At 42.0% G+C, this 20057-nt stretch overlaps 1 protein-coding gene across 1 annotated transcript in view; it reads left to right on the top strand.

Moving 5' to 3' along the window:
- The window catches only part of CUBN (cubilin), a 311762-nt gene that overhangs the window by 87040 nt on the left and 204665 nt on the right, over positions 1 to 20057 (top strand). Inside the window, 2 exon segments of the mRNA XM_021064811.1 lie at positions 206 to 362; positions 4044 to 4231. Coding sequence (XP_020920470.1) covers positions 206 to 362; positions 4044 to 4231 — 345 coding nt within the window.

Raw genomic sequence — 20057 nt, 5'->3', positions numbered from 1 at the left:
TGCTGTACACAGCCATGGCTAAATGGTCTGAGTTCGTGGCCCATGCTTACAGACATTTCAATAAAACTTTAAACGGTATTTTGATTCAGGGCTATTCTTTTGTTATAGCATGTCTGTATTTCTTCCCCATCTCTTAGGAATTACAGAGTCCTTTAGATAATGTTTATAGCCACAGCCATCTGACATTTAACATGTTTTCTTAAAGGTATATGATGGGTTAAGTACCAGCTCTCATTTGCTAACTCGACTTTGCGGAAATGAGAAACCACCTCTTATCCGTTCCACTGGAGACAGCATGTCTTTAAAACTGAGGACAGATGAAGGTCAGCAAGGAGGTGGCTTCCTGGTTAAATACCAGCAGAGTAAGTGTGTATACTGGTTGCATCTTGCTTACTGGTGGGTCTTTAATCTCTTGATGAATGAAGCAAACTGAAGTAAGTGTAACCATCGGTTTGAGCAATTGAAATGAATCCTAGCTCCTAATGAAAAAAAAAAAAATTCAGGAATTCCTATTGTGGTTTAGTGGGTTAAGCAGCCGACTAGTATTCATGAGGTTGCAGGTTCTATCCCTGACCCCACTCAATGGGTTAATAAGGATCTGGCTTTGCCTTGAGCTGTGGTGTAGGTCACAGACATGGCTCGGGTCCTGTGTTGCTATGTTGTGGCCTGCAACTACAGCTCTGATTCAACCCCTGGCCCAGGAACTTATATGCCTCAAGTGCAACCCTAAAAAGCAAAAAAAGAAAGAAAAAGAAAGGAAGAAAAGAAGGAAGGATGGAAGGACGGAAGGAAAGAAGGAAGGAAGGAAGGAAGGAAAGAAAGAAAAAGAAAGAAAGAAAGAAGAAAATCTATTTGAAAGAGAAATGCTCATGCATCAAATTCAATGTCATGCAACTAAAGCGTGTGATAAGCTATAGAAACAGAAGAGTCATATGCTGATTTAGTTGCAATTTAGCTAAAGATCAGTATAACAGTTAACAGCTAATGGATTTTCATTTGGATTAAACATTATAATCTTCTAATTGACATTATTCCATTGTACCTAGTATGTCCAACACTATTTTTTTTGTTTTCTAGCTCAAACGATACTTGAATTTTGTTAAGGGGAATTATGGTCCTCAGTGAATCATAAGTGATGCAGACATAGTCTTTACTTTGGAAAAATCTAGTCATTGTAGAGATGCCCTTTTAAAATCTCTTCTTCCATGAGGCCAGATGGTAGAGTTAAAGGAGTATTGAACAGAGTCAAGGGTACCAGTTTGTCCTGGTCCCTAGCCTCTGAGAAGGTCACTTGTTTTCTCAGGTGTTAAATGATTTTTTTTCTCTTAAGAAGATTACATTAGCTGATCAAGAAATCTTCTTTCTCGCTCTAGAATTAAATACTTCCTAAAGTTAGGTTTCAGATGGACAATGAAGAAAATAAGATTTCTGAGCTCTCTTGTGGTGCAGTGGGTTAAGGATCTGGCCTTGTCACCGCAGTGGCTCAGGTCACCGCTGTGGGTTTGATCCCTGGCACAGCCAAAAAAAAGGAGGAGGAAGAGGAGAAGAGGGAGGAGGGGAGAAGAGGGAGAGGGGGGAGGGGGAGGGGAAGAAAACAAGGTTTCCTTAACTTTATATTATTTAATGAACACTTTGTGTTTTTAAAAGTAGAGTCCTTGTCCCACTACACCTAAATTTATCAATGATTTTTGCACAATTACCTAAACATGGGATTGAAAATCCTAAGATCATAATCTGAATACACAGTATCCCTTTGAATTAGTTGAAAGAGTATTATTCATTTTTAACCTTGAAATATGTAAATTTGAAGATTCACATTCACTTATTTCTGGGGTTAGGCTACATTCTAGGTAGTTTTGAAGACCTTTTTTGAGTTTTGAAGACCTTGTAAAGTTTTTAATGACCTTTAGCTTTTTTTTTAGAAATTCATCATTATATACAAAAACTCTCTCCCAAATTTTATCAAGGATATATCTGTTTGGTTGAGCATATAATCATTTCTGTTATTTTATTTTATTTTATTTTATTATTTTATTTTATTGTCTTTGTAGGGCCTCACTTGCAGCATATGGAGGTTTCCAGGCTAGGGGTCGAGTCAGAGCTGTAACTGCTGGCCTGTGCCACAGCCACAGCAATAGCAGATCCAAGCTGCATCTGCAACCCACACCCACAGCTCATGGCAACGCTGGATTCTTAACCCACTGAGAGAGGCCAGGGATCACACCTTCGTCCTCATAGATACTAGTCAGATTTGTTTCCACTGAGCCATGACGGGAACTCCTGTAAGTTTATTATTGCTATTCTCATTTGTTTTCTTGGTAACAGTCAGATAAATGATTAAAGGCCCTTCCTTTTCATTTTTATTCCTGTGATATTTTGTTTTTCTCTCATGTTAGAACACTGAAGAAGTAATTTAGGGCACATGAATATAAGTCCTTAAAAGTCAAATCGGTGAGCTAACCAATGAGATTTTCTATGCAATTTTTCCCTTTGAACTTGGAGATTTGCAGATAGTATAATTTCTGAGCCCTGAGAGCTGCCCATAAGGTGTAATGGAATGTATTTTCTCCCTCTCTCTTTTGTAGTCACTGAGGCATGTGAAGCCTATCTTTCTAATAGATAGAACTTTTCACAGGCATCTGAAGCCACAAAGTTAGTTATTCTATAGACATCCTTTGTGGACAAAATTGTGACCTAAAGAGGTTTTGTTTTATTTGGTTTTTTGTTTGTTTGTTTGTTTTTGTTTTTGGGTTTGTTTGTTTTTGTTTTTGTTTTTGTTTTTTGTCTTTTTGCCTTTTCCAGGGCTGTTCCTGCAGCATATGGAGGTTCCCAGGCTAGGGGTCCAATTGGAGCTGTAGCCAACGGCCTACACCCCAGCCACAGCAACTTGGGATGCGAGCCGTGTCTGCAACCCACACCACAGCTCATGGCAATGCTGGATCCTTAACCCACTGAGCAAGGCCAGGGATCGAACCCAAAACTTCATGGTTCCTCGTCAGATTCGTTAACCACTGCGCCACGATGGGAACTCCCAGTTTTATTTTGTTTTTGAGAAATAGTTTTATTCCCTCGTTTTAGCAAAGGAAGATGTTGAAGACCCACAAATGTATAACTGTTTCATACCAAAGCTTACAGGTGTCCCAGCAACCTGTCAAGAAGCAGTGCCATAGTGATGCTTTTATGAACCATGTTTAGAGACAACGTTTCCAACATATTTATTTTCCCATTCTCTTTCATTGCCCAACATACAGTGTGAAAAAGCCCTGAAAAAAAAGGCGCACATAGGTCTTGTTCAAGCCATTAGGTTTGGCTGAATCCGGCACTGATTCCCAGAACTAGCCATTCCTAGCGATACTTAACATGGTCGTGTTAAAAACTCAGCTGAAGAAAATGCCACCACTGGATTCAAGACTTCTTTCAAAATTTAACGGGTTTATATCTTCTTCAAATCCTTTACATTGCCTCTATTCTTTTGATACTTCCTGATGACTGAACTAGGGGAATAATGGAGTCTTTATTGTGAATTTCATGCTGACTTTTGAATGTTCAACAAAGCCACGTTTTATTCATTTTTATCATTCACATAGGACTTTGTGTTTTTAAACTGTTGCATTTAAAGGTCAAGATTTCTGTCCCTTCCAAATGCTAAAGTTAGAAAAACAGAAGCATAGAATATTTAATACACTTTTCTAAACAAACAAATTAGACTGATGTCAGGGTCCTACTAAGCTCTTCTCCTCTGCATCAGTTCACAGGAATCTGATGCCTATTTTAACTTAAGCGATTTTCACGACACTTTAAAGTTTATGAATTCCCTTAGGTATCATTTCACATTTTTTTAATAGATGGAGACCCATTCCCGATAAAGATGCTACACCAACTACGTGTGTGTGTGTGTGTGTATGTGTGTGTTTTAAAAATAGATGTTTTTCTAAAGAAAACTCTCACACACATCTTGGAGCAATTATACACACACACACCCACAAACACACACACATATACATCTATGTATATTAATAATCATGGTTTTTTTTTTTATCCAGCATGTGATAATGTGGTGATTGTGAATCGAACCTATGGCATCTTAGAGAGTATACATTATCCAAAACCTTATTCTGTCAATCAGCGCTGCAACTGGACCATCCAAGCAACAGCTGGAAACACAGTGAACTATACGTTTTTGGCATTTGAATTGGAAAGTCACGCAAACTGCTCCACCGACTATTTAGAGGTATGTATTCTGAAGCTAAATAATCCATCGAGCTCACATTAGACAAGCCAAGCTGAACATCATCATGCTTTGTAGAACTGGACTCCTAGCTCTGCCCTACACGTCTGTAATATGCCATCTACCCACGGTATTTGAACAGGTATATTTCATGTCTTTTTCACTGCATCATGCTAATATTAAGGATGTTTAATCTATTAAATTATATATGCAAATAAGTATATATTTAGGTTTCAATGTAACTTCTGGTCTGAGTAACCTCATATTACTTAAATAATACAAAAGTAGAATAGCTCTGGTTCTTTTTTTTTAAATGTTCGTTCTCTATAAACAAGAATCAGAAAATGTTTTAAGTATCATGGCTTTATTTAATGCCTATTTATCTGATACTGGGAATCATGATTTTGATTCTTATTTTTTATTTTAAAATTTAAGTTCATTTCACTTAATTTTTCTTTTTATTAAAGGGACGTTTGTCTTTGTTATAATAATGCACTAGTAATATGGATTGAACTTTACTATGCAGGAACAGTTGAAGATTAGATAACCCAAAATGTGAGGTAATCTGCTACTTTTATGATTTTTATTCACCAAAGCGTTTTTGCTAACTCGCATATGCAATGTTGTAGAGCTAGTGGTTGAAAAGTTAGGCAGCTACTTATTTCACTTACTTTATTGATGTAATTATACATTCATGTATAAAATCATGTGTTTTCTAAACTACTATATTAATTTAAAATATTGGTTTCCACTTTTACATTTCATAAAATATTTTACTCAGACTATTTACATATAATTTGACATCTAGTTTTCATCATTAATAAAATCACTTTTTAAGCCATCTTACACATTAGCTTTATATTCATCTACACTGTTATTATATAAGACTTCTGAATCCGGGAGTTCTCATTGTGGTGCAGTGGTTAACAAATCCGACTAGGAACCATGAGGTTGAGGGTTCGATCCCTGGCCTTGCTCAGTGGGTTAAGGATCCGGCGTTGCCTTGGGCTGTGGTGTAGGTCACAGATGTGGTTCAGATCCTGTGTTGCTGTGGCTCTGGTGTAGGCCAGTGGCTTCAGCTCCGATTGGACCCCCAGCCTGGGAACCTCCATATGCTGTGGGAGTGGCCCTAGAAAAGGCAAAAAGACAAAAAAAAAAAAAAGACTATGAGTCCATATTTGATGTTTTCACATAGAAGACTTTTCTGAAGTGACAACCCATTCTGCTAACGTTAAGACATTCCCCCAAATCCCACCTACTCACAACACCATTACTTAGTGTCTTTCTTTTTAAAATGATCAGCAATTTTTAGAAGCTTTGCTTGCCAAGACTTCCCAAATCCAGCATGTCTAACTTTGAGAACATAGTCCCTGAAAAAAAATTTTTCTTCCTTTGAAAATTGTTTTAACTCTCTTTCTTATCAACTAAAAAAACTAGTATTAATCAAGGTTGTTTAAGGTTAACCTTTTTTTCCAAGTGGGCACTTTTATTTTTCATAACAAGGAAGAGAAAGCTTCTTCTACTTTGAGAGACTTTGGAAGATCTTGAATGTACAGATGCCCTTGTTTTAAGGGATACTATTTGGGGTTAAAAAAAAATCTTGCTTTATATTTAGAAAATTTCAATATTATAGAAAGAGTAACCATAGTATTTACCCTTTAGAAAGTTATATTTACTAGCATTCAAAGAAAATACCCAACATAAAACAAGTATGAACTTGACAATGGTTTTGAAGTCCGCCTTCCCTCATCTGGCATTCAAGTGGTCTTTACAGGCTTAACAATGGCGTGCTTGCCTCATTCCATTTACTCGGAATAACCCCCTTTTTCTTCTTTTCACATGGAGAGGCATTGTTCATTCTTTAGAAATAAATTGAAACGTTGCTTTCAAAGCCACTTGTTCATGCCACAAACATAGCATTTATCGTATCATATTTTTATCATTGTGATTGTGTCCACATGCCCCGCTTTTTGAAGGTGTGAACTGTCTCCACCTAGTAACTGATTACAGACCTGAGGGTGTCTAGGAGTTCAGCAAGTTCAGGTTAAATGGAATATCACAGCCATCTTTTAGCATCGGCTTAAGAATAGCTCTTCATTAATGAGAAAGAACAGATTTCCAGAGAGGCCTTTTTGTGTCATCTCTATACATCTCTATGCATTTCTAACCCCTTGAACACAAAGCAGAATAGAATTCAAGGGCCTGTAGAGGGTTACAAGTTTGACAGTGAACTGGGCGCCTTATTTGATAAAGCACAATGGAGAAAGCCAGGAGAGGGGGCAGCTTTTGCACTAGACTGGAAAGGAGGCTTTGGCAGAAAGGATGAGGAGGAAAGGTGATGAAGCCTTTCTAGGGACCAGACTCAACCTCTTTGGATTTCCTTGAGGATGGAAAGGTAACACAAAGGCCCATCAGATCATTTTTGGAGGTGTTTAAAAACTGTCAAATGAAAAATACTTATTCCAACAACCATAGAGCTGCTCATCAGAGGCTGATGTTACCCACATGCCTTGATTCTTGTGCAATATTGATGGTGAAAGCAGCAAAGATACAGAATAAGAACCAGAAGTTCAGCAAAGCCTTCCAAAGAATGACACTCCTGCCAGAGGGAGGGGTTTTTTCCATTTCTGTGAGCCAAGGGGCAAGACCAGAACAGTCGCTACAATGGCTGGTTTATGATGGAAAGTCTAAAAGCACAAATAACCACTTAAGGAGAGAAAAGCCACAAACACAGGCTCTAGTTTCCATGATTTTAATCACTTCTAGTTAAAGGGTTTTCTCGAGTAACTTAGCCAAGTCCCAGTGGAGTGGCTGTTAGTGCAGAGCCAGAATTTGCAATTAACAGAACTGAAACTATAAAAGGACATGGTGCTGCTCGGACATGGTGTCCAGCTTCGCTGAGAGGTGTGGGTTGGTAAAGATCCCACTGGCAAGCAAATCTGCCCTTTCTTATTTTGTCACCTGGGCCAAACGAAATGATTCAGCTTTGGAAACAACATGCTCCGTGGGAGGAAGGGTCATTTGCCTAAAGGAAGAAGGCTGTGTTGCCCACGCAGTTTTGGGAAGTCCCCCGTAAGGATTCTTTAGTATTTGACAACTCGATTTTCACTTGTTCATTTGTATTTATTTTTATTTTATTTATTGATTGACTTTGTCTTTTTGTCTTTTTAGGCCCACACCCACGGCATATGGAGGGTCCCAGGCTAGGCGTCTAATCAGAGCTGTGGCCGCCAGCCTGCGCCACAGCCACAGCAACGCCGGATCCTTAACGCCCTGAACAAGGCCAGGGATCGAACTCACAACCTCATGGTTCCTAGTTGGATTCGTTTCTGCTGCGCCACAATGGGAACTCCCTTCATTTGTATTTTGAGCCTGAGTCTCTAGGTGAAGAAGAGATTTCTAATAGGTGATTGAACATACACACAGAAGGAATGGATTTGGGAGAAGTCAGCACGGAGACTCTAGTAGAGTCCAGAGCATGTGTTAGGTCAGCATGTGGGTGGTGAGAAGAGGAAAAAAGAAAACTATCAGGTTATTGTTTCATGGAAGCAGAGGGTAGACAGGGTGACAGTGAAGGACAAGAAGAGATGCTCTGAAGGGGTCCAGAAAGACACCCTTCTCTTCCTGGTCTCTTGTAGGTCGGTGTCTCTTCAAATGGGTCCAGGATAGGAGTCAACATACCAACCGAGCTGACCAGGCCCGTATTATCTGGTTCCTACTTTCTAGTATCATCGGCGGAAATTAAATGGGTTTATTGTTAACCAGGTCGTGATAGCGGACTATATTAAAGACCTGTAGTCTCCAGATCACTTGTACATGAGTCGCAAAGGCTTCATCGTAAACACAGGGTATCATTTCTAGTCTGTGATGTTTCACTCTCCTGCCTAAGAATTCCATCTCATTACAGTTCCTCTTAAAATCCTCATTCTCCAATTTTTAGAGCACTGTTCATTCACATAGAGCCTCACTGACCGTTGGGCTACTACTTCTTCAAAAATAATGCATAAACATGTCAAAAAGATGCTACCTGTTTCAGATACTTGAAAATGGTAGGTTTCTTTAGTTATAAGGTGTCAACTGTTGAACCCTTTGGGGACAGCACTCTTCAAACAACTTGGTTACAAGAATGACTGGTATTTGTCACACACACGTGATTATTAGTAATTTTCACAGCAACCCTATAATGTAGGAAATATCACTATCCCATTTGACAGGTGAGAACACTGAGACAAAGGCAGGTTTTCTATAGTCACAAAGATTCCAGAGAGAAAAGGCAGGCTCTCCACCTGTCCCTGTGGCTCCAGGCTGATGTCTTAGCTGTGACCCCAACGCACACTCCACACCTGTTCTCTTTCATAATCGTCTGTCATTCTTAGAGGTGACATGAAGGAGTTTGCATGGAACCCTCAGATGGACCACTCTCGTGACACTGTCACAAAGAGAAATTCATGTTATTTAGCACGGCTGTTCCATAGATCAGCAGTGGTCATTTCTTATGTCTTTGCTGCATACTGACAACTTATATTCCATGTGCAACTTAGAATTTTTCCAAAAATTACTATCAATCTTACTCATCTGTGAGCTTCCAGAATAAATCTTTCCCACATTATGAAAGTTGAAACGGGCTCCCTTCAGACCCCTGCTAGTATTCCCGTTTTCCTGTTCTGCTTATACTCCTGGTGGCAGATACACACTGAAACTAACCCCCTTAGAAAGATTAGTGTTTATGGAAGGGCTGTTACTCTGGGAAAGGAAGAAGCCTCGTGACTCATGGGATATACCAAAAAGCCAGGAGAAGGTGGGAACCCAGGCAGCTGAGTGGGGTCTCCCCTCTATCTCCTTTCTTGCGGCCTTTGTTGCTTTTCCTTCTCTGTTCCCATCTCTCACCCCAAAAGCTTCCTCTGAGTTTCTGCAACCTTGCAGTTTTAGCTTCAGTGTGTCTGCCCCAGCCGTGACTATACATGCGTGTACCCCAAGTGCTTACAACTAACTTCCATGGTGACAAATTATAAGTGCAGGTGGCTTATCTTTTTGAGTTTGACACCCAAGGCATGGATCTTACCCTCTGATGCTTAGGTGTCCCCACCTCAGGTGGGACCCAGCCCTGGTCAGGCTCGGGTTCCTCGGGCACAGGAAAGCATTTCAACACCCAGGAAGTGAGCAATATTACAGAATGAGTTCTGAGGTGACAGTACCTAGTACCGCAGGATGCAATACACTTAAGCCTGGGGAAAATTCATTTACAGGAATTGACCATCTTATCTTCTAAATTGGATATCAGTGCTTCTCCTTCCAGTTTAAAATCATATGAGGCATGTTTCTACTTCATCTTCATCACGTTACATTCTCTTCTGTGAGCACTGGCCCAACTCACATTTTCATCTCTCTTTGGCCCCAATCATAACTTTATTTTATTTTATCTGTCTTTTTTTTTTTTTTTTTCGGTCTTTTTAGGGCCGCACCCACGGCACATGGAGGTTCCCAGACTAGGGGCTGAATTGGAGCTGTAGCTGCTGGCCTACACCACAGCCACAGCAATGCCAGGTCCGAGCCGAGTCTGTGACCTACACCACAGCTCACGGCAATACCAGATCCTTAGCCTACTGAGCGAGGCCAGGGATCGAACCCGCAACCTCATGGTTCCTAGTCAGATTCATTTCTGCTGCGCCATGACGGGAACTCCTTTATTTTATTTTATTTTGTTTTGTTTCATTTTATTTTATTTTTGTCTCCCAATCATAACTTTAAAAACTAGACATCTTTTTTGGTAACTGTGCCATATCCCAAAGTTTATTCCATTTGCATATGTGCTCACAAATAAAATGGTCAGAAAGCTCCTAGGTAGCCCCAAGGGTTTCTTTCTTAGACTGCCTTCTTCAGATACTTTCTCTTTTATTGCTCCCCAAATTATTCCTGATTTTGTGGACAGATTTAAATTTTTTTTAGAGTTTGCCATTTTTCTTGAATTTCCTTTCCTCTGCCTAATGCTTTTCTTGGTTCTTTCACTTTTAAATTATTTTATGTGTTTGGTGCATGGGCTCATCTCTCCTTTTAAAATCTCACTCCCTAAAACCTGAAGCCCATGACTGATGTATCTGGTCCTCACAGGCTGTCAGGAAATGACTCACTCTCTCTCTTTACTCACCTCTCCAGGAACAACTGCTTCCTTCCTGGTCAGAATTAGTCCACCAGAGCCCTTCTCTCACTTCTTCTCTCTGACATTGGAGAGCATATAAAGAATTCAGCAAATGCCACACTTTTCAAAGAACAAGATACCTAAGAGGTGTCCAGATGGACATGTCCCCATGGCCATCCTTGTGTGTTTTTTTGCTTCACTAATGTTGATATGTTTCCTTTGTAAGAAAAAAAGGTCAGTTTCTACTGAGGAAGAAGCTGATGCATGAGGACAAAGCCCCCATAACAGGCTGCTAAATTTGGCCATACTCCCGAATCACCTGGGGAATCTCGTTCAAAAGATATATTCAGGGAAAGTTCCCTTCGTGGCTTAGTGGATTATGAACCTGACTAGTATCCATGAGGATGCGGGTTCAAACACAGGTCTCACTCAGTGGGTTAAAGATCCAGCATTACTGTGAGCTGTGATGTAGGTCGCAGATGCAGGAAGGATCTGGTGCTCCTGTGGTTATGGAGTAGGCTAGCAGCTGCAGCTCCGATTTGAATCCTAGCCTGAGAGCCTCAATATGCCATGGGTATAGCCCTTAAAAAAAAAAAAAAAGAAAAAAGTATATTCATAGACCCGGCTCCAGACCTACTCTATCAAAATTCCTGGGGATGCCAACCAAGCAAGGCCAGAGTAAGCCTTAGTTCCACTCCTGAATCCACTGTCTACAGCCCCTTCCCACCGGGACGTCATGTTTTATCCTCGTGTCACAGCTCTTTCCTAGGAAGTTTTAAATATTTCAACACGTATCTTCTTAACATATACCTTCAAGTTCTATTACATATTTCTTTTTCAGTAGGTCTTACTTTTCCATTGCTGCAGCTGAATTATATGTTTCGTCTCATCAAGGCCTGGTGATACGGTTATTTTGTTTATCTCATTATGTAAAAAAAATGTCAGAGTGGCTTTACAGTTTTTCAATTCTGATTCTAAACTTTGTGCCCCCTTCTTTTTTGCCTTTTTTTTTTTTTTAGGGACACACCTGCAGCATATGGAGGTTCCCAGGCTAGGCGTCTAATCAGAGCTACAGCTGCTAGCCTACGCCACAGCCACAGCAACGCAGGATCTGAGCCATGTCTGCGATCTACACCAAGCTCATGGCAATGTCAGATCCTTAACCCACTGAGCAAGGCCAGGGATCGAACCCACAACCTCATGGTTCCTAGTTAGATTTGTGTCCACTGCGCCATGACAGGAATCCCCCCCCCCCCCGCCCCCGCTCTCTTTATTTGGCCCCTTTGTCACTGGCATCTTCCATTATATCCTTTCATGCCTTCCTAATGCCTTTGCCTTTCCACTTGGGTCTGTTTCAAGTCCTCTCGATTATGTCACTGACTTCTGTCAAATACATTTCCCTCCAGTCTTCATAAGATTCACTTCATCTCTTGCCAAATCCTTTTTCTGATGTCATCCTGTTCACCAGATGTTTATATCATTGTTTATTACACTTCCATGTCCTCCTTTTAGCTATAGAGTAATGTGCTTCAGATGAAAAAAAAAAAAAAATGAGTGAAAACATAACCAGTGCCCCTCAGTCTTTCAGTCCTACACCCATGTTTTCTAAATCTGCAGCCCAAGCAGCCTTTTTCTTAACTGCAACCATGAAACATCAGGCCCATGTGCTATTGTAATTAGTCAAGGGATACTAAGGAATACTAGCTGGTTTTTTTGGAGTCTTTTTTTTTTTTTCTTTTTTTTCTTTTTTGGCTTTTTAGGGCCACACCCATGGCATATGGAAGTTCTCAGGCTAGGGGTCAAATCAGAGTTACAGCTGCTGGCCTCCACCACAGCCACAGCAATGCCAGATTGAGTCGAGTCTACAACATACACCAGCGCGCACAGCAACGTCGGGTCCTTAGCTCACTGAGCAAGGCCAGGGATCAAACCTGCGTCCTCACAGATCCTGGTCAGATTTGTTTCCACTGAGCCACAGCGGGAACTCCCAGGAATATGAGCTGTTTTACGGCGAACGTGGCAGTTCTCAGATGCTCAGCCCAGTGTAGGTTTAGTTCTCAGCCATGCTGGGAACCAGTGTAGGTGTTCCTTTGCCTTCCACGTGGTGATTCAGAAACCCTGAAAGGGAGTGGGGACTTGCGGACACCACGTAGCTCTCTGCCACTTATGCTGTAGATATTTCACAAATAAAGAGACCTACGTTCTAATAAATTTGGCAGTTTACGAATCAAACACAGTAAAAGCAAGGTTTGTTGTCTTGTTCTGTCTTTACTGTAGTACTTCCTCAAGCTCTTGTCATCCTAAATATGCGTTGTTGATTCAGGTATCTGTTCATTTAGTCACTCAGATATATTTTAGACACGCGGGCTGTGGAAATGTACCTGTTTTAGCAGCAGTTTTTCTTGTCTTCACGGAGGAGACAGATCTTGGTTTATCACACAATACAAATTTAGTTCCAAGCTGTCATAAGTGCTATCAGGGATTATTACAGAGGCTCCAGAGATGTGAAGCAGGAGGCCCAGGTTGGGGGGGGGGGCCCTTGTCCGTGGGGGAGATGTGCATGGGGGGAGGGGCAGCTGGACAAGGTCTAAACGTTCAAGGCCTCAGGCAGGGCAGCTGTGTTTGAGGAACCATCCAAGAGAAAACCAGACACTCGTTCACGTGGAAAGGACAGATATTAATCCGTCCTATACCCCTGCAATGGGGAAGAGGGCCCAGCATGAACGGAACGCAAGTTCACCGTGCAGAGAGGTGACTGCGTGTTTTAAAAGGGAGAGCGAGGGAGTCGGCGGGGAGGGGACAGCGGGGCCTGGAGGGGAGTCAGGGAAGTGAAGAATCACCACAGCTTCCTTGGCATGAGTGCTGTGTCTGCAGCTGGCAGTGATGCAAGTTTGGATTCTGTCCTCCCACAGAGCCTGGGCGACAGGGGCCGTGTCTTTCACAAGGGTTTTGTTTCAAAGGAACGGTTGGTTTTCTGATCCTTGAGAGAGACCCTTATGCGTTATATCAGAAACACATTCATCTCGAAAGGACAAGGAAGGACTCACAACTGTAAGCCCTTTGTAGGTCTCACTCAAGGAAAGGGGGCGGGGGTGGGACTTACCCCTGTTGCTGGCAGGAACAAAGGGTACATACCTTCAGGCAGGCACCTCTGGGTCCTCCTGGGTAGGTGACCTCGAGCTGCTTGAAACTATGTTAGTGTGGGTTTAAGTCTTAATTTGGGGGGAAGGAGTGGACGCAATCATTTGTGCTTTGTGCTGAGGCTTCGCTTTTTACGGGCCAAGGTTGAGGCTTAGTTGAGAGGAGGACCCAGAGGAAAACACCTCTGTCACGACTGGAAGGACAAGGTGAGGCGTCGACCAGCGTGGAGCCCCCAGGTGGCGTGGGCACCTGCGGGAGGGCCTTGTGCGCATGTGCCGAGTTTCAGCCCCCCCCCCGCCCCGCCCCCAAAGAGCGACGGGAGGTCTTTCAAGACGGTGAGCGGAGAGATGGCGTATTGGACTGGGCACTTTGGAGAACATTCCGGCTTCAAGAATAAATTAACGGGGGTCAGCGAAGCTGTGGAGACCCAGTAAGAGGAGGGCTGCCATCCAGGTGAGCGGGACGGCCAGATATCCACATGGCTGTGGAGGGAGAGTGTCGCAAAAGGATTCGAGAGCACCTAGGAGGCAGAATCAACAGAACTGGACAGAGTCATTGAATGGGGTGGAGGTGGTAACACAGGAAGGAAGGACAGACGCCAGGATACAGCCTAATAGCACTGCGTGCAAGGGTCCAACTAGGAGAGCTGGAGGGGCTCCCTCGTTGGGGGGATGCCAAAGGCAACATTCCAGATAGATTCATCTTTGCCCAGAATTCTGGCTAATTAACATCTATTGCACATTTATAATCCACAGAACATTCTTAGGGAAATGATATTCTAGAGAAGTTTTCCAAGTTTTCTTCCATTTTTATTCTCATACAAAGAAGCAAAACTTTCAAGTTCATGAGAGATTAGAAAGTTCTTCACATTTCAGAAGTCAGTTTTGAGAATTATAAAATATTGACGTCTATTATATGCTAGGCCCTGCTGTAGACACCTGCTTATCTTCAGGATAGTCCAGCAGTTGGGTATTTTTGTGCTCATTGCACAGATAGGGCAACTGCGCCTCAGATTAGCAACAATCCTGTCTTCATGACCAAGCTGCCAGGTGATGACAGACACAGGGTCCTGTTCCCATCTTTCTAACTAGAATGCAGACTCTGGAGTCCACTAGGTTCAAAGCTTGGATCCTTCTCATCAGGTGTGACCTTGGCAAAGTTAAACCTCTTGCTTCCTCAGTTTCCTCATGTATTAGATAGAAGGGATTCTTTGTAAAAATTTTTTAATTCAAGTATAGTTTATTTACAGTGTTGTGTCAATTTCTGCTGTACAGCAGAGTGACCCAGTCATACATTTATATACACTTCCTTTCTTATATTATCTTCCATCATGTTCTGTCCATCAAAGGGATTGGATAGTTCCCTGTGCTGTGCAGCAGGACCTCATTGCTTATCCATTCTAAATGGCATAGTTTGCATCTACTAACCCCAAACTCCCCGTCCATCCTGCTCCCCACTCCCTCCCTCTCAGCAAACACAAGTCTGTTCTCTATGTCTCTGAGTCTGTTTCTGTTTTGTAGATAGGTTTGTTTGTGCCACATTTTAGATTCTACATATAAGTGATATCATATGGCATCTGTCTTTCTCTTTCAGACTTACTTCACTTAGTATGAGAATCTCTAGTCCCATCCATGTTGCTGCAAATGGCATTATTTCATTCTTTTTATGGCTGCGTAGTATTCCATTGTGTATATGTACCACATCTTAATCCATTTATCTGTCAATGGACATTTAGTTTGCTTCAAAGTCTTGGCTATTGTAAATAGTGCTGCTGTGAACATATGGATGCATATATCTTTTTGAATTGTAGTTTTGTCCAGATATATGCCCAGGAGTGGCATTGCTGAATCATGTGGTAGCTCTATATTTAGTTTTCTGAGGAACCCCCATGCTGTTTTCCATAGTGGTTGTGCCAATTTACATTCCCACCAACAGTGTAGGAGGATTCCCCTTTCTCTTACTTCCTCTCCAGCATTTGTTTTTTGTAGACTTATGAATGATGGCCATTCTGACTGGTATGAGGTAGCAAGTCATTGTGGTTTTGATTTGTATTTCACTGATAATTGGTGATGTTGAGCATTTTTTTCATGTGCCTACCGGCCATCCATATGTCTAGATACAAAGAATTCTTACACCTACTCATAAAGTTGTTATAAGATTAAATAAAAGTATCCATACTATGGCAGATATTGGGGAGATGCAGAGAAGCAGATGAGATTCACTGTCTTAGCAGCAGTGGGTCTGCGCTGACTCTCATTATCATGGCATCTCCTCAAACACTTCCTGGGCAGATGAGTCAGGCTTTCCTAGAACTGTCTGTCAGAGGAAGTTTGCTTCTAGGATGGCTGGCATTTTGCTTAGAATTCAGAGATAAGCTATTTCAATTCTCAGGACAACTGCTATTCAAAACCAGGCATAAAAAGTGAAAACAGTATACCAAACAGTTCAGTTGATGTCTCCCCACTGGATGTCAATCTGGCATTGGATGAAGCATGATCTAGATTCCAAAGGAGTTTGGGATGAAGTATAGCCATTGGTTAATTAAGCCAAGTACTTTGTGGTGTCATTAAGTGTAAGAAGAAGCATTTTGTAGGAATTTTAAGACTCCAAGTTTACCCAAGTAAACATGATTTTTTTTTTTTGTTACAAAAAAATTAAAAGGAGTGATGTTTATCTCAGTGTGCTCAAAATCCCTTTCCTCATGGAAAATGCCGATCTTTTCTCACCATTCCTCACAATGAAGAATTTTCATGAAGTCAAATTAATTTGCTACAGTTAATGAGGCAAACACAGCAGCCTTCAAAAGAGAGTCATTGCTCTCAGATTCAGAAGAAACTGTGTGTTTCCCCTCTCACTCTCCTCTCAAACATGAAGGACAGGATCAGGATGAGTAATTATCAAACCTACTGATAATTTCCACAGCACTCATAAGCCGGTAAAAATTGCATTAGATGTTCCAAACTTGACATTGCTCTATCTTACTTCCTTTCTGGGCGGTCCTCGCCTAGTTCCCCAGGCCACAGGCATCATGTGCATGCGAGGTCTGTCCCACCATCCAACAGGCACAGGGTAGGCATGAGCCTTGATCAGTATGCCAAATTAAAAAATGAGGAGTTATTGTCTTGGATTTTTGGTTAATACTGATTGACTGCCTTTTTTTTTTTTTTTTAAACAATGGAAACGATTTCTGCTTGCAACATTTCAGAGCTTTTTTCTTTTCTTTTCTTTTCTTTTTTTTTTTTTTTTTTTTTGTATTTTTAGGGACATACCCATGGCACTTGAAAGTTCCCAGACTAGGGGTCATTGAATCAGAGCTATACCTGCCAGCCACAGCCACAGCCACTCAGGATCCGAGCCACGTCTGTGACCTGCACCACAGCTCACGACAACACTGGATCCTTAACCCATTTATCGAGGCCAGGAATCGAACCCACATCCTCATGGATACTAGTCAGGTTCATTAACCACTGAGCCATGAAGGGAACCCCCATTTGAGAACTTTTTTCAAAAATGACATCTTTGCCCTTCAGTTCTTACCTTTACTTGTGTATTGAACAGGCTTCTTTCCCTCTCCCCTGGTTGGGGAAGGCTATGGCAGTGCTCTCCTCCCTTCCAGCTCCAGGTTCTAGGATTTCATGTTGTCCAATAAATTCCTTCCTGCTTCTAAGCCCATCTGTAGCAGATGGCAAGGCTTATAGGAGGCAGAATAATTTTTTAAACTGGGTATTGCTTCACTGTAGTGGTAGAGCTGGCAGAGGGAAGGCTGTGGTTCGTGTACACACAGGGGAGAATATGCTTGGCTTTCAAAGCATTTCACTTACCTCTAGGGAGGGAATTAGGCACTTAGTGGTCCATCAGTGACTATCAAAACTTATGTTGGTAAGAACTCTTTCGTCCCTGAACATCTGAAGGAATTATTTTTTAATAAAGCACTAGTCTAATTAATAATAAAAACCCAGTTATGATAAAATAAAGGAGCATTGGGGACAAAATACGGTTTAAATTAATGCTGGAGGAGATTCCTTTACATAATAACATTTTAATGGGCTAATTTTCATGGATAATCTTGAGATACATAAAAATGATTATGGAGCCAGACAGTATAATATTTTTAGTAGACCAGCTGGATGTCTGAGAACCTACAAGGGTATGGAATGCTGAGACTGGAAAAACATTTTACCAGGGCACAGCTACATTGCTATGTTAATAAATCCCCAAAGATAATACTTTAAAAATAAACCCGTCTGATTACACAGGAATACAGTCCTTGCAGGCAATTTGGAAAATGTAGAAAAAAATAGATAAAATAAAAATAACCTAAATTACATCACTACTAATAATATTTGGTGGTATTTATTTCCTGTAGTCTTTCCCTATATATTTATTTTATTTGAGTGTTCTCAGGGGATGATATTGTACCTACTACTCTACAATGACTTTTTTTTTTCCTTTTTCTTTTTTATGGCCTCACCTGCAACATATGAAAGTTCCCAGGCTAGGCGGGCTAGTGGTTGAATCAGAGCTGCAGAGGCTAGCCTACACCACAGCCATAGCAACACTGGATCCGAGCCACATCTGCGACCTACCCCGCAGCTTGTGGCAATGCCAGATCCTTAACCCACTGAGCTAGGCCAGGGATCGAACCCTCATTCTTATGGACAAAGTCGGGTTCTTAACCCCCTGAGCCACAATGGAAACTCCTATAATGACTTTTCTACATGTAACAATAGCTTGTGAATGTTACTCTTTGTTATTTATTACACCACAGGCATTTGTAACATTGGATATCCCATCATCATAATACAGCCACCAATTCTTGTAGAGAATCTTTTCAAAAGTCTACTATAGTAAAGAGTGCTGAGATAAACATCTTCATAGTTAAATCTTTGCACAGATTCATGATTAGACAATAATTCAAAAAAAATATATATATATATATCCCCCAAGCAGCCTTTGTGGCTTCTAAAATAAGTAATATGTAGAGAGTAGAAATAAATATCAGTGCACCATTAAGAGGGGACAGCAAGCAGCCACCACGTGGAAAGGAAGCCACAGGGTCTGCGTTTGAGACCAACCTCTGATTCAGAGTGCCCCAAAGGAATTCAGAATGCAGTTTTTCAAGCTGGTTTCCTGGCCTCATGCAAAGCCCAGCATTGTGAGGAATTGTTTAATTTTAGATGGGTACCTCCTGTTTCCTGCCCCACCCCGCAGGCAGCACAAGGCAGGCAGCGTGGCCTCCCCTGTGCCTTGGGGGGGGATGTGTGCCTCTAGGTCCAGCATTGTGCCTGTGCGTGTCTAATGGAGCAGCCCTCCCCTCCCTGGGATCCCCAGCCCTCTAGAGTCCTCCCTGCTCTGCTTGTTCGCTTTCCTCTAAACATCTGCCTAATTTACCTCCAAGAAGTTGATTATGGTTTTATCACCCCAGCGTTTCTCATACCCGGTGGGAGCCTTTCACCCACTCTATGAATCCCGCCTGGCCGTTTTTCCTGTTGTTGCAGGAACATTTCAAAGCCCCTCAAATTGAAAGTAACCTTCAAGTGCCAAGTGTATCCGGGAGATTTGTGTGTAAACTTCAGCAACAATGTTCTCAATAACTGTTCTGATGAGGCCGCTCCCATAGATCCCAGTAGAGCTGTTTTTCCGGGTGGGGAAAATAATCCGAAGAGGTGCTCCAAGAATTCACCAATCCCTACTCCTCTGCAGCTAGAGCTGCAGGCTGGCGGGACAGAAAGCAGGGAGGAGGCTGCCTCAGGAAGAAACACAGGCAGTGGGCAGAGCTGCTTTGCTTAGTATGGCCTCTCCCTGATCCACTCCCCAAGCAGCCTTGACAGATTTCCCAGCACCCTCTTTGCCACCAGCCCTGTTGTCACCCACCGTCTCCCTCCACCCAGACACACACTCTACGCTAACAGTCTCCCTTGCCGTCTGATCTGCACTGCGCTCTGCACCCCACACGTCAGGAGTGGGCTCATCAACACACAAAACCAGGTTGTCATAGCAACACCGCCCTTGCTGGCTGCCAGCTCCTTAGAAGTGGTTCATTGATTCGGTGCTTCCGCGTCTGGTCCACCAGGGATGATTTCTGAGAAATGTTCTCCGTGAGTCAGTTCGAGTTCTCTCTACCCATCACATTTTTTCTCCCCAAGCTATTTCTGGGGTGGTTTCTTTGGAAACAGCATTGGTTCCCTTTGCCTCTGACCACGAGTTAGAATCACGTTTTGGGCACTTTCCCTACGCCAGAACTCACATTCAGCTTGTGTAGCGTGTCTTATTTGCTAAACATAATAACTTTATAAGTACCATTAAGATGCCAAGTTCAGAAAGAAATTTGAGCTTATGGAGGTTAAGACATTTTCACAAGATTGTATTCTAAGCAAATGTAGGAGCTCAGAAGGGACTTTGAATCTAAGAGCCTATCACTGACCACACTGAATATACTCTAAACTCTGATATGCTCCTGTAATAAAATGACTTTCCTGCTCCCAATCAAAAGAGAATCTTCTATTGGTGACAGTGACTTTGAAAAGCCATTCTGTGAACTCGTGGAGTATA

This window comes from Sus scrofa, chromosome 10 (assembly GCF_000003025.6).
Source record: "Sus scrofa isolate TJ Tabasco breed Duroc chromosome 10, Sscrofa11.1, whole genome shotgun sequence".
Taxonomy (NCBI): domain Eukaryota; kingdom Metazoa; phylum Chordata; class Mammalia; order Artiodactyla; family Suidae; genus Sus; species Sus scrofa.
This window is presented reverse-complemented; position numbering and strand designations above follow the sequence as displayed.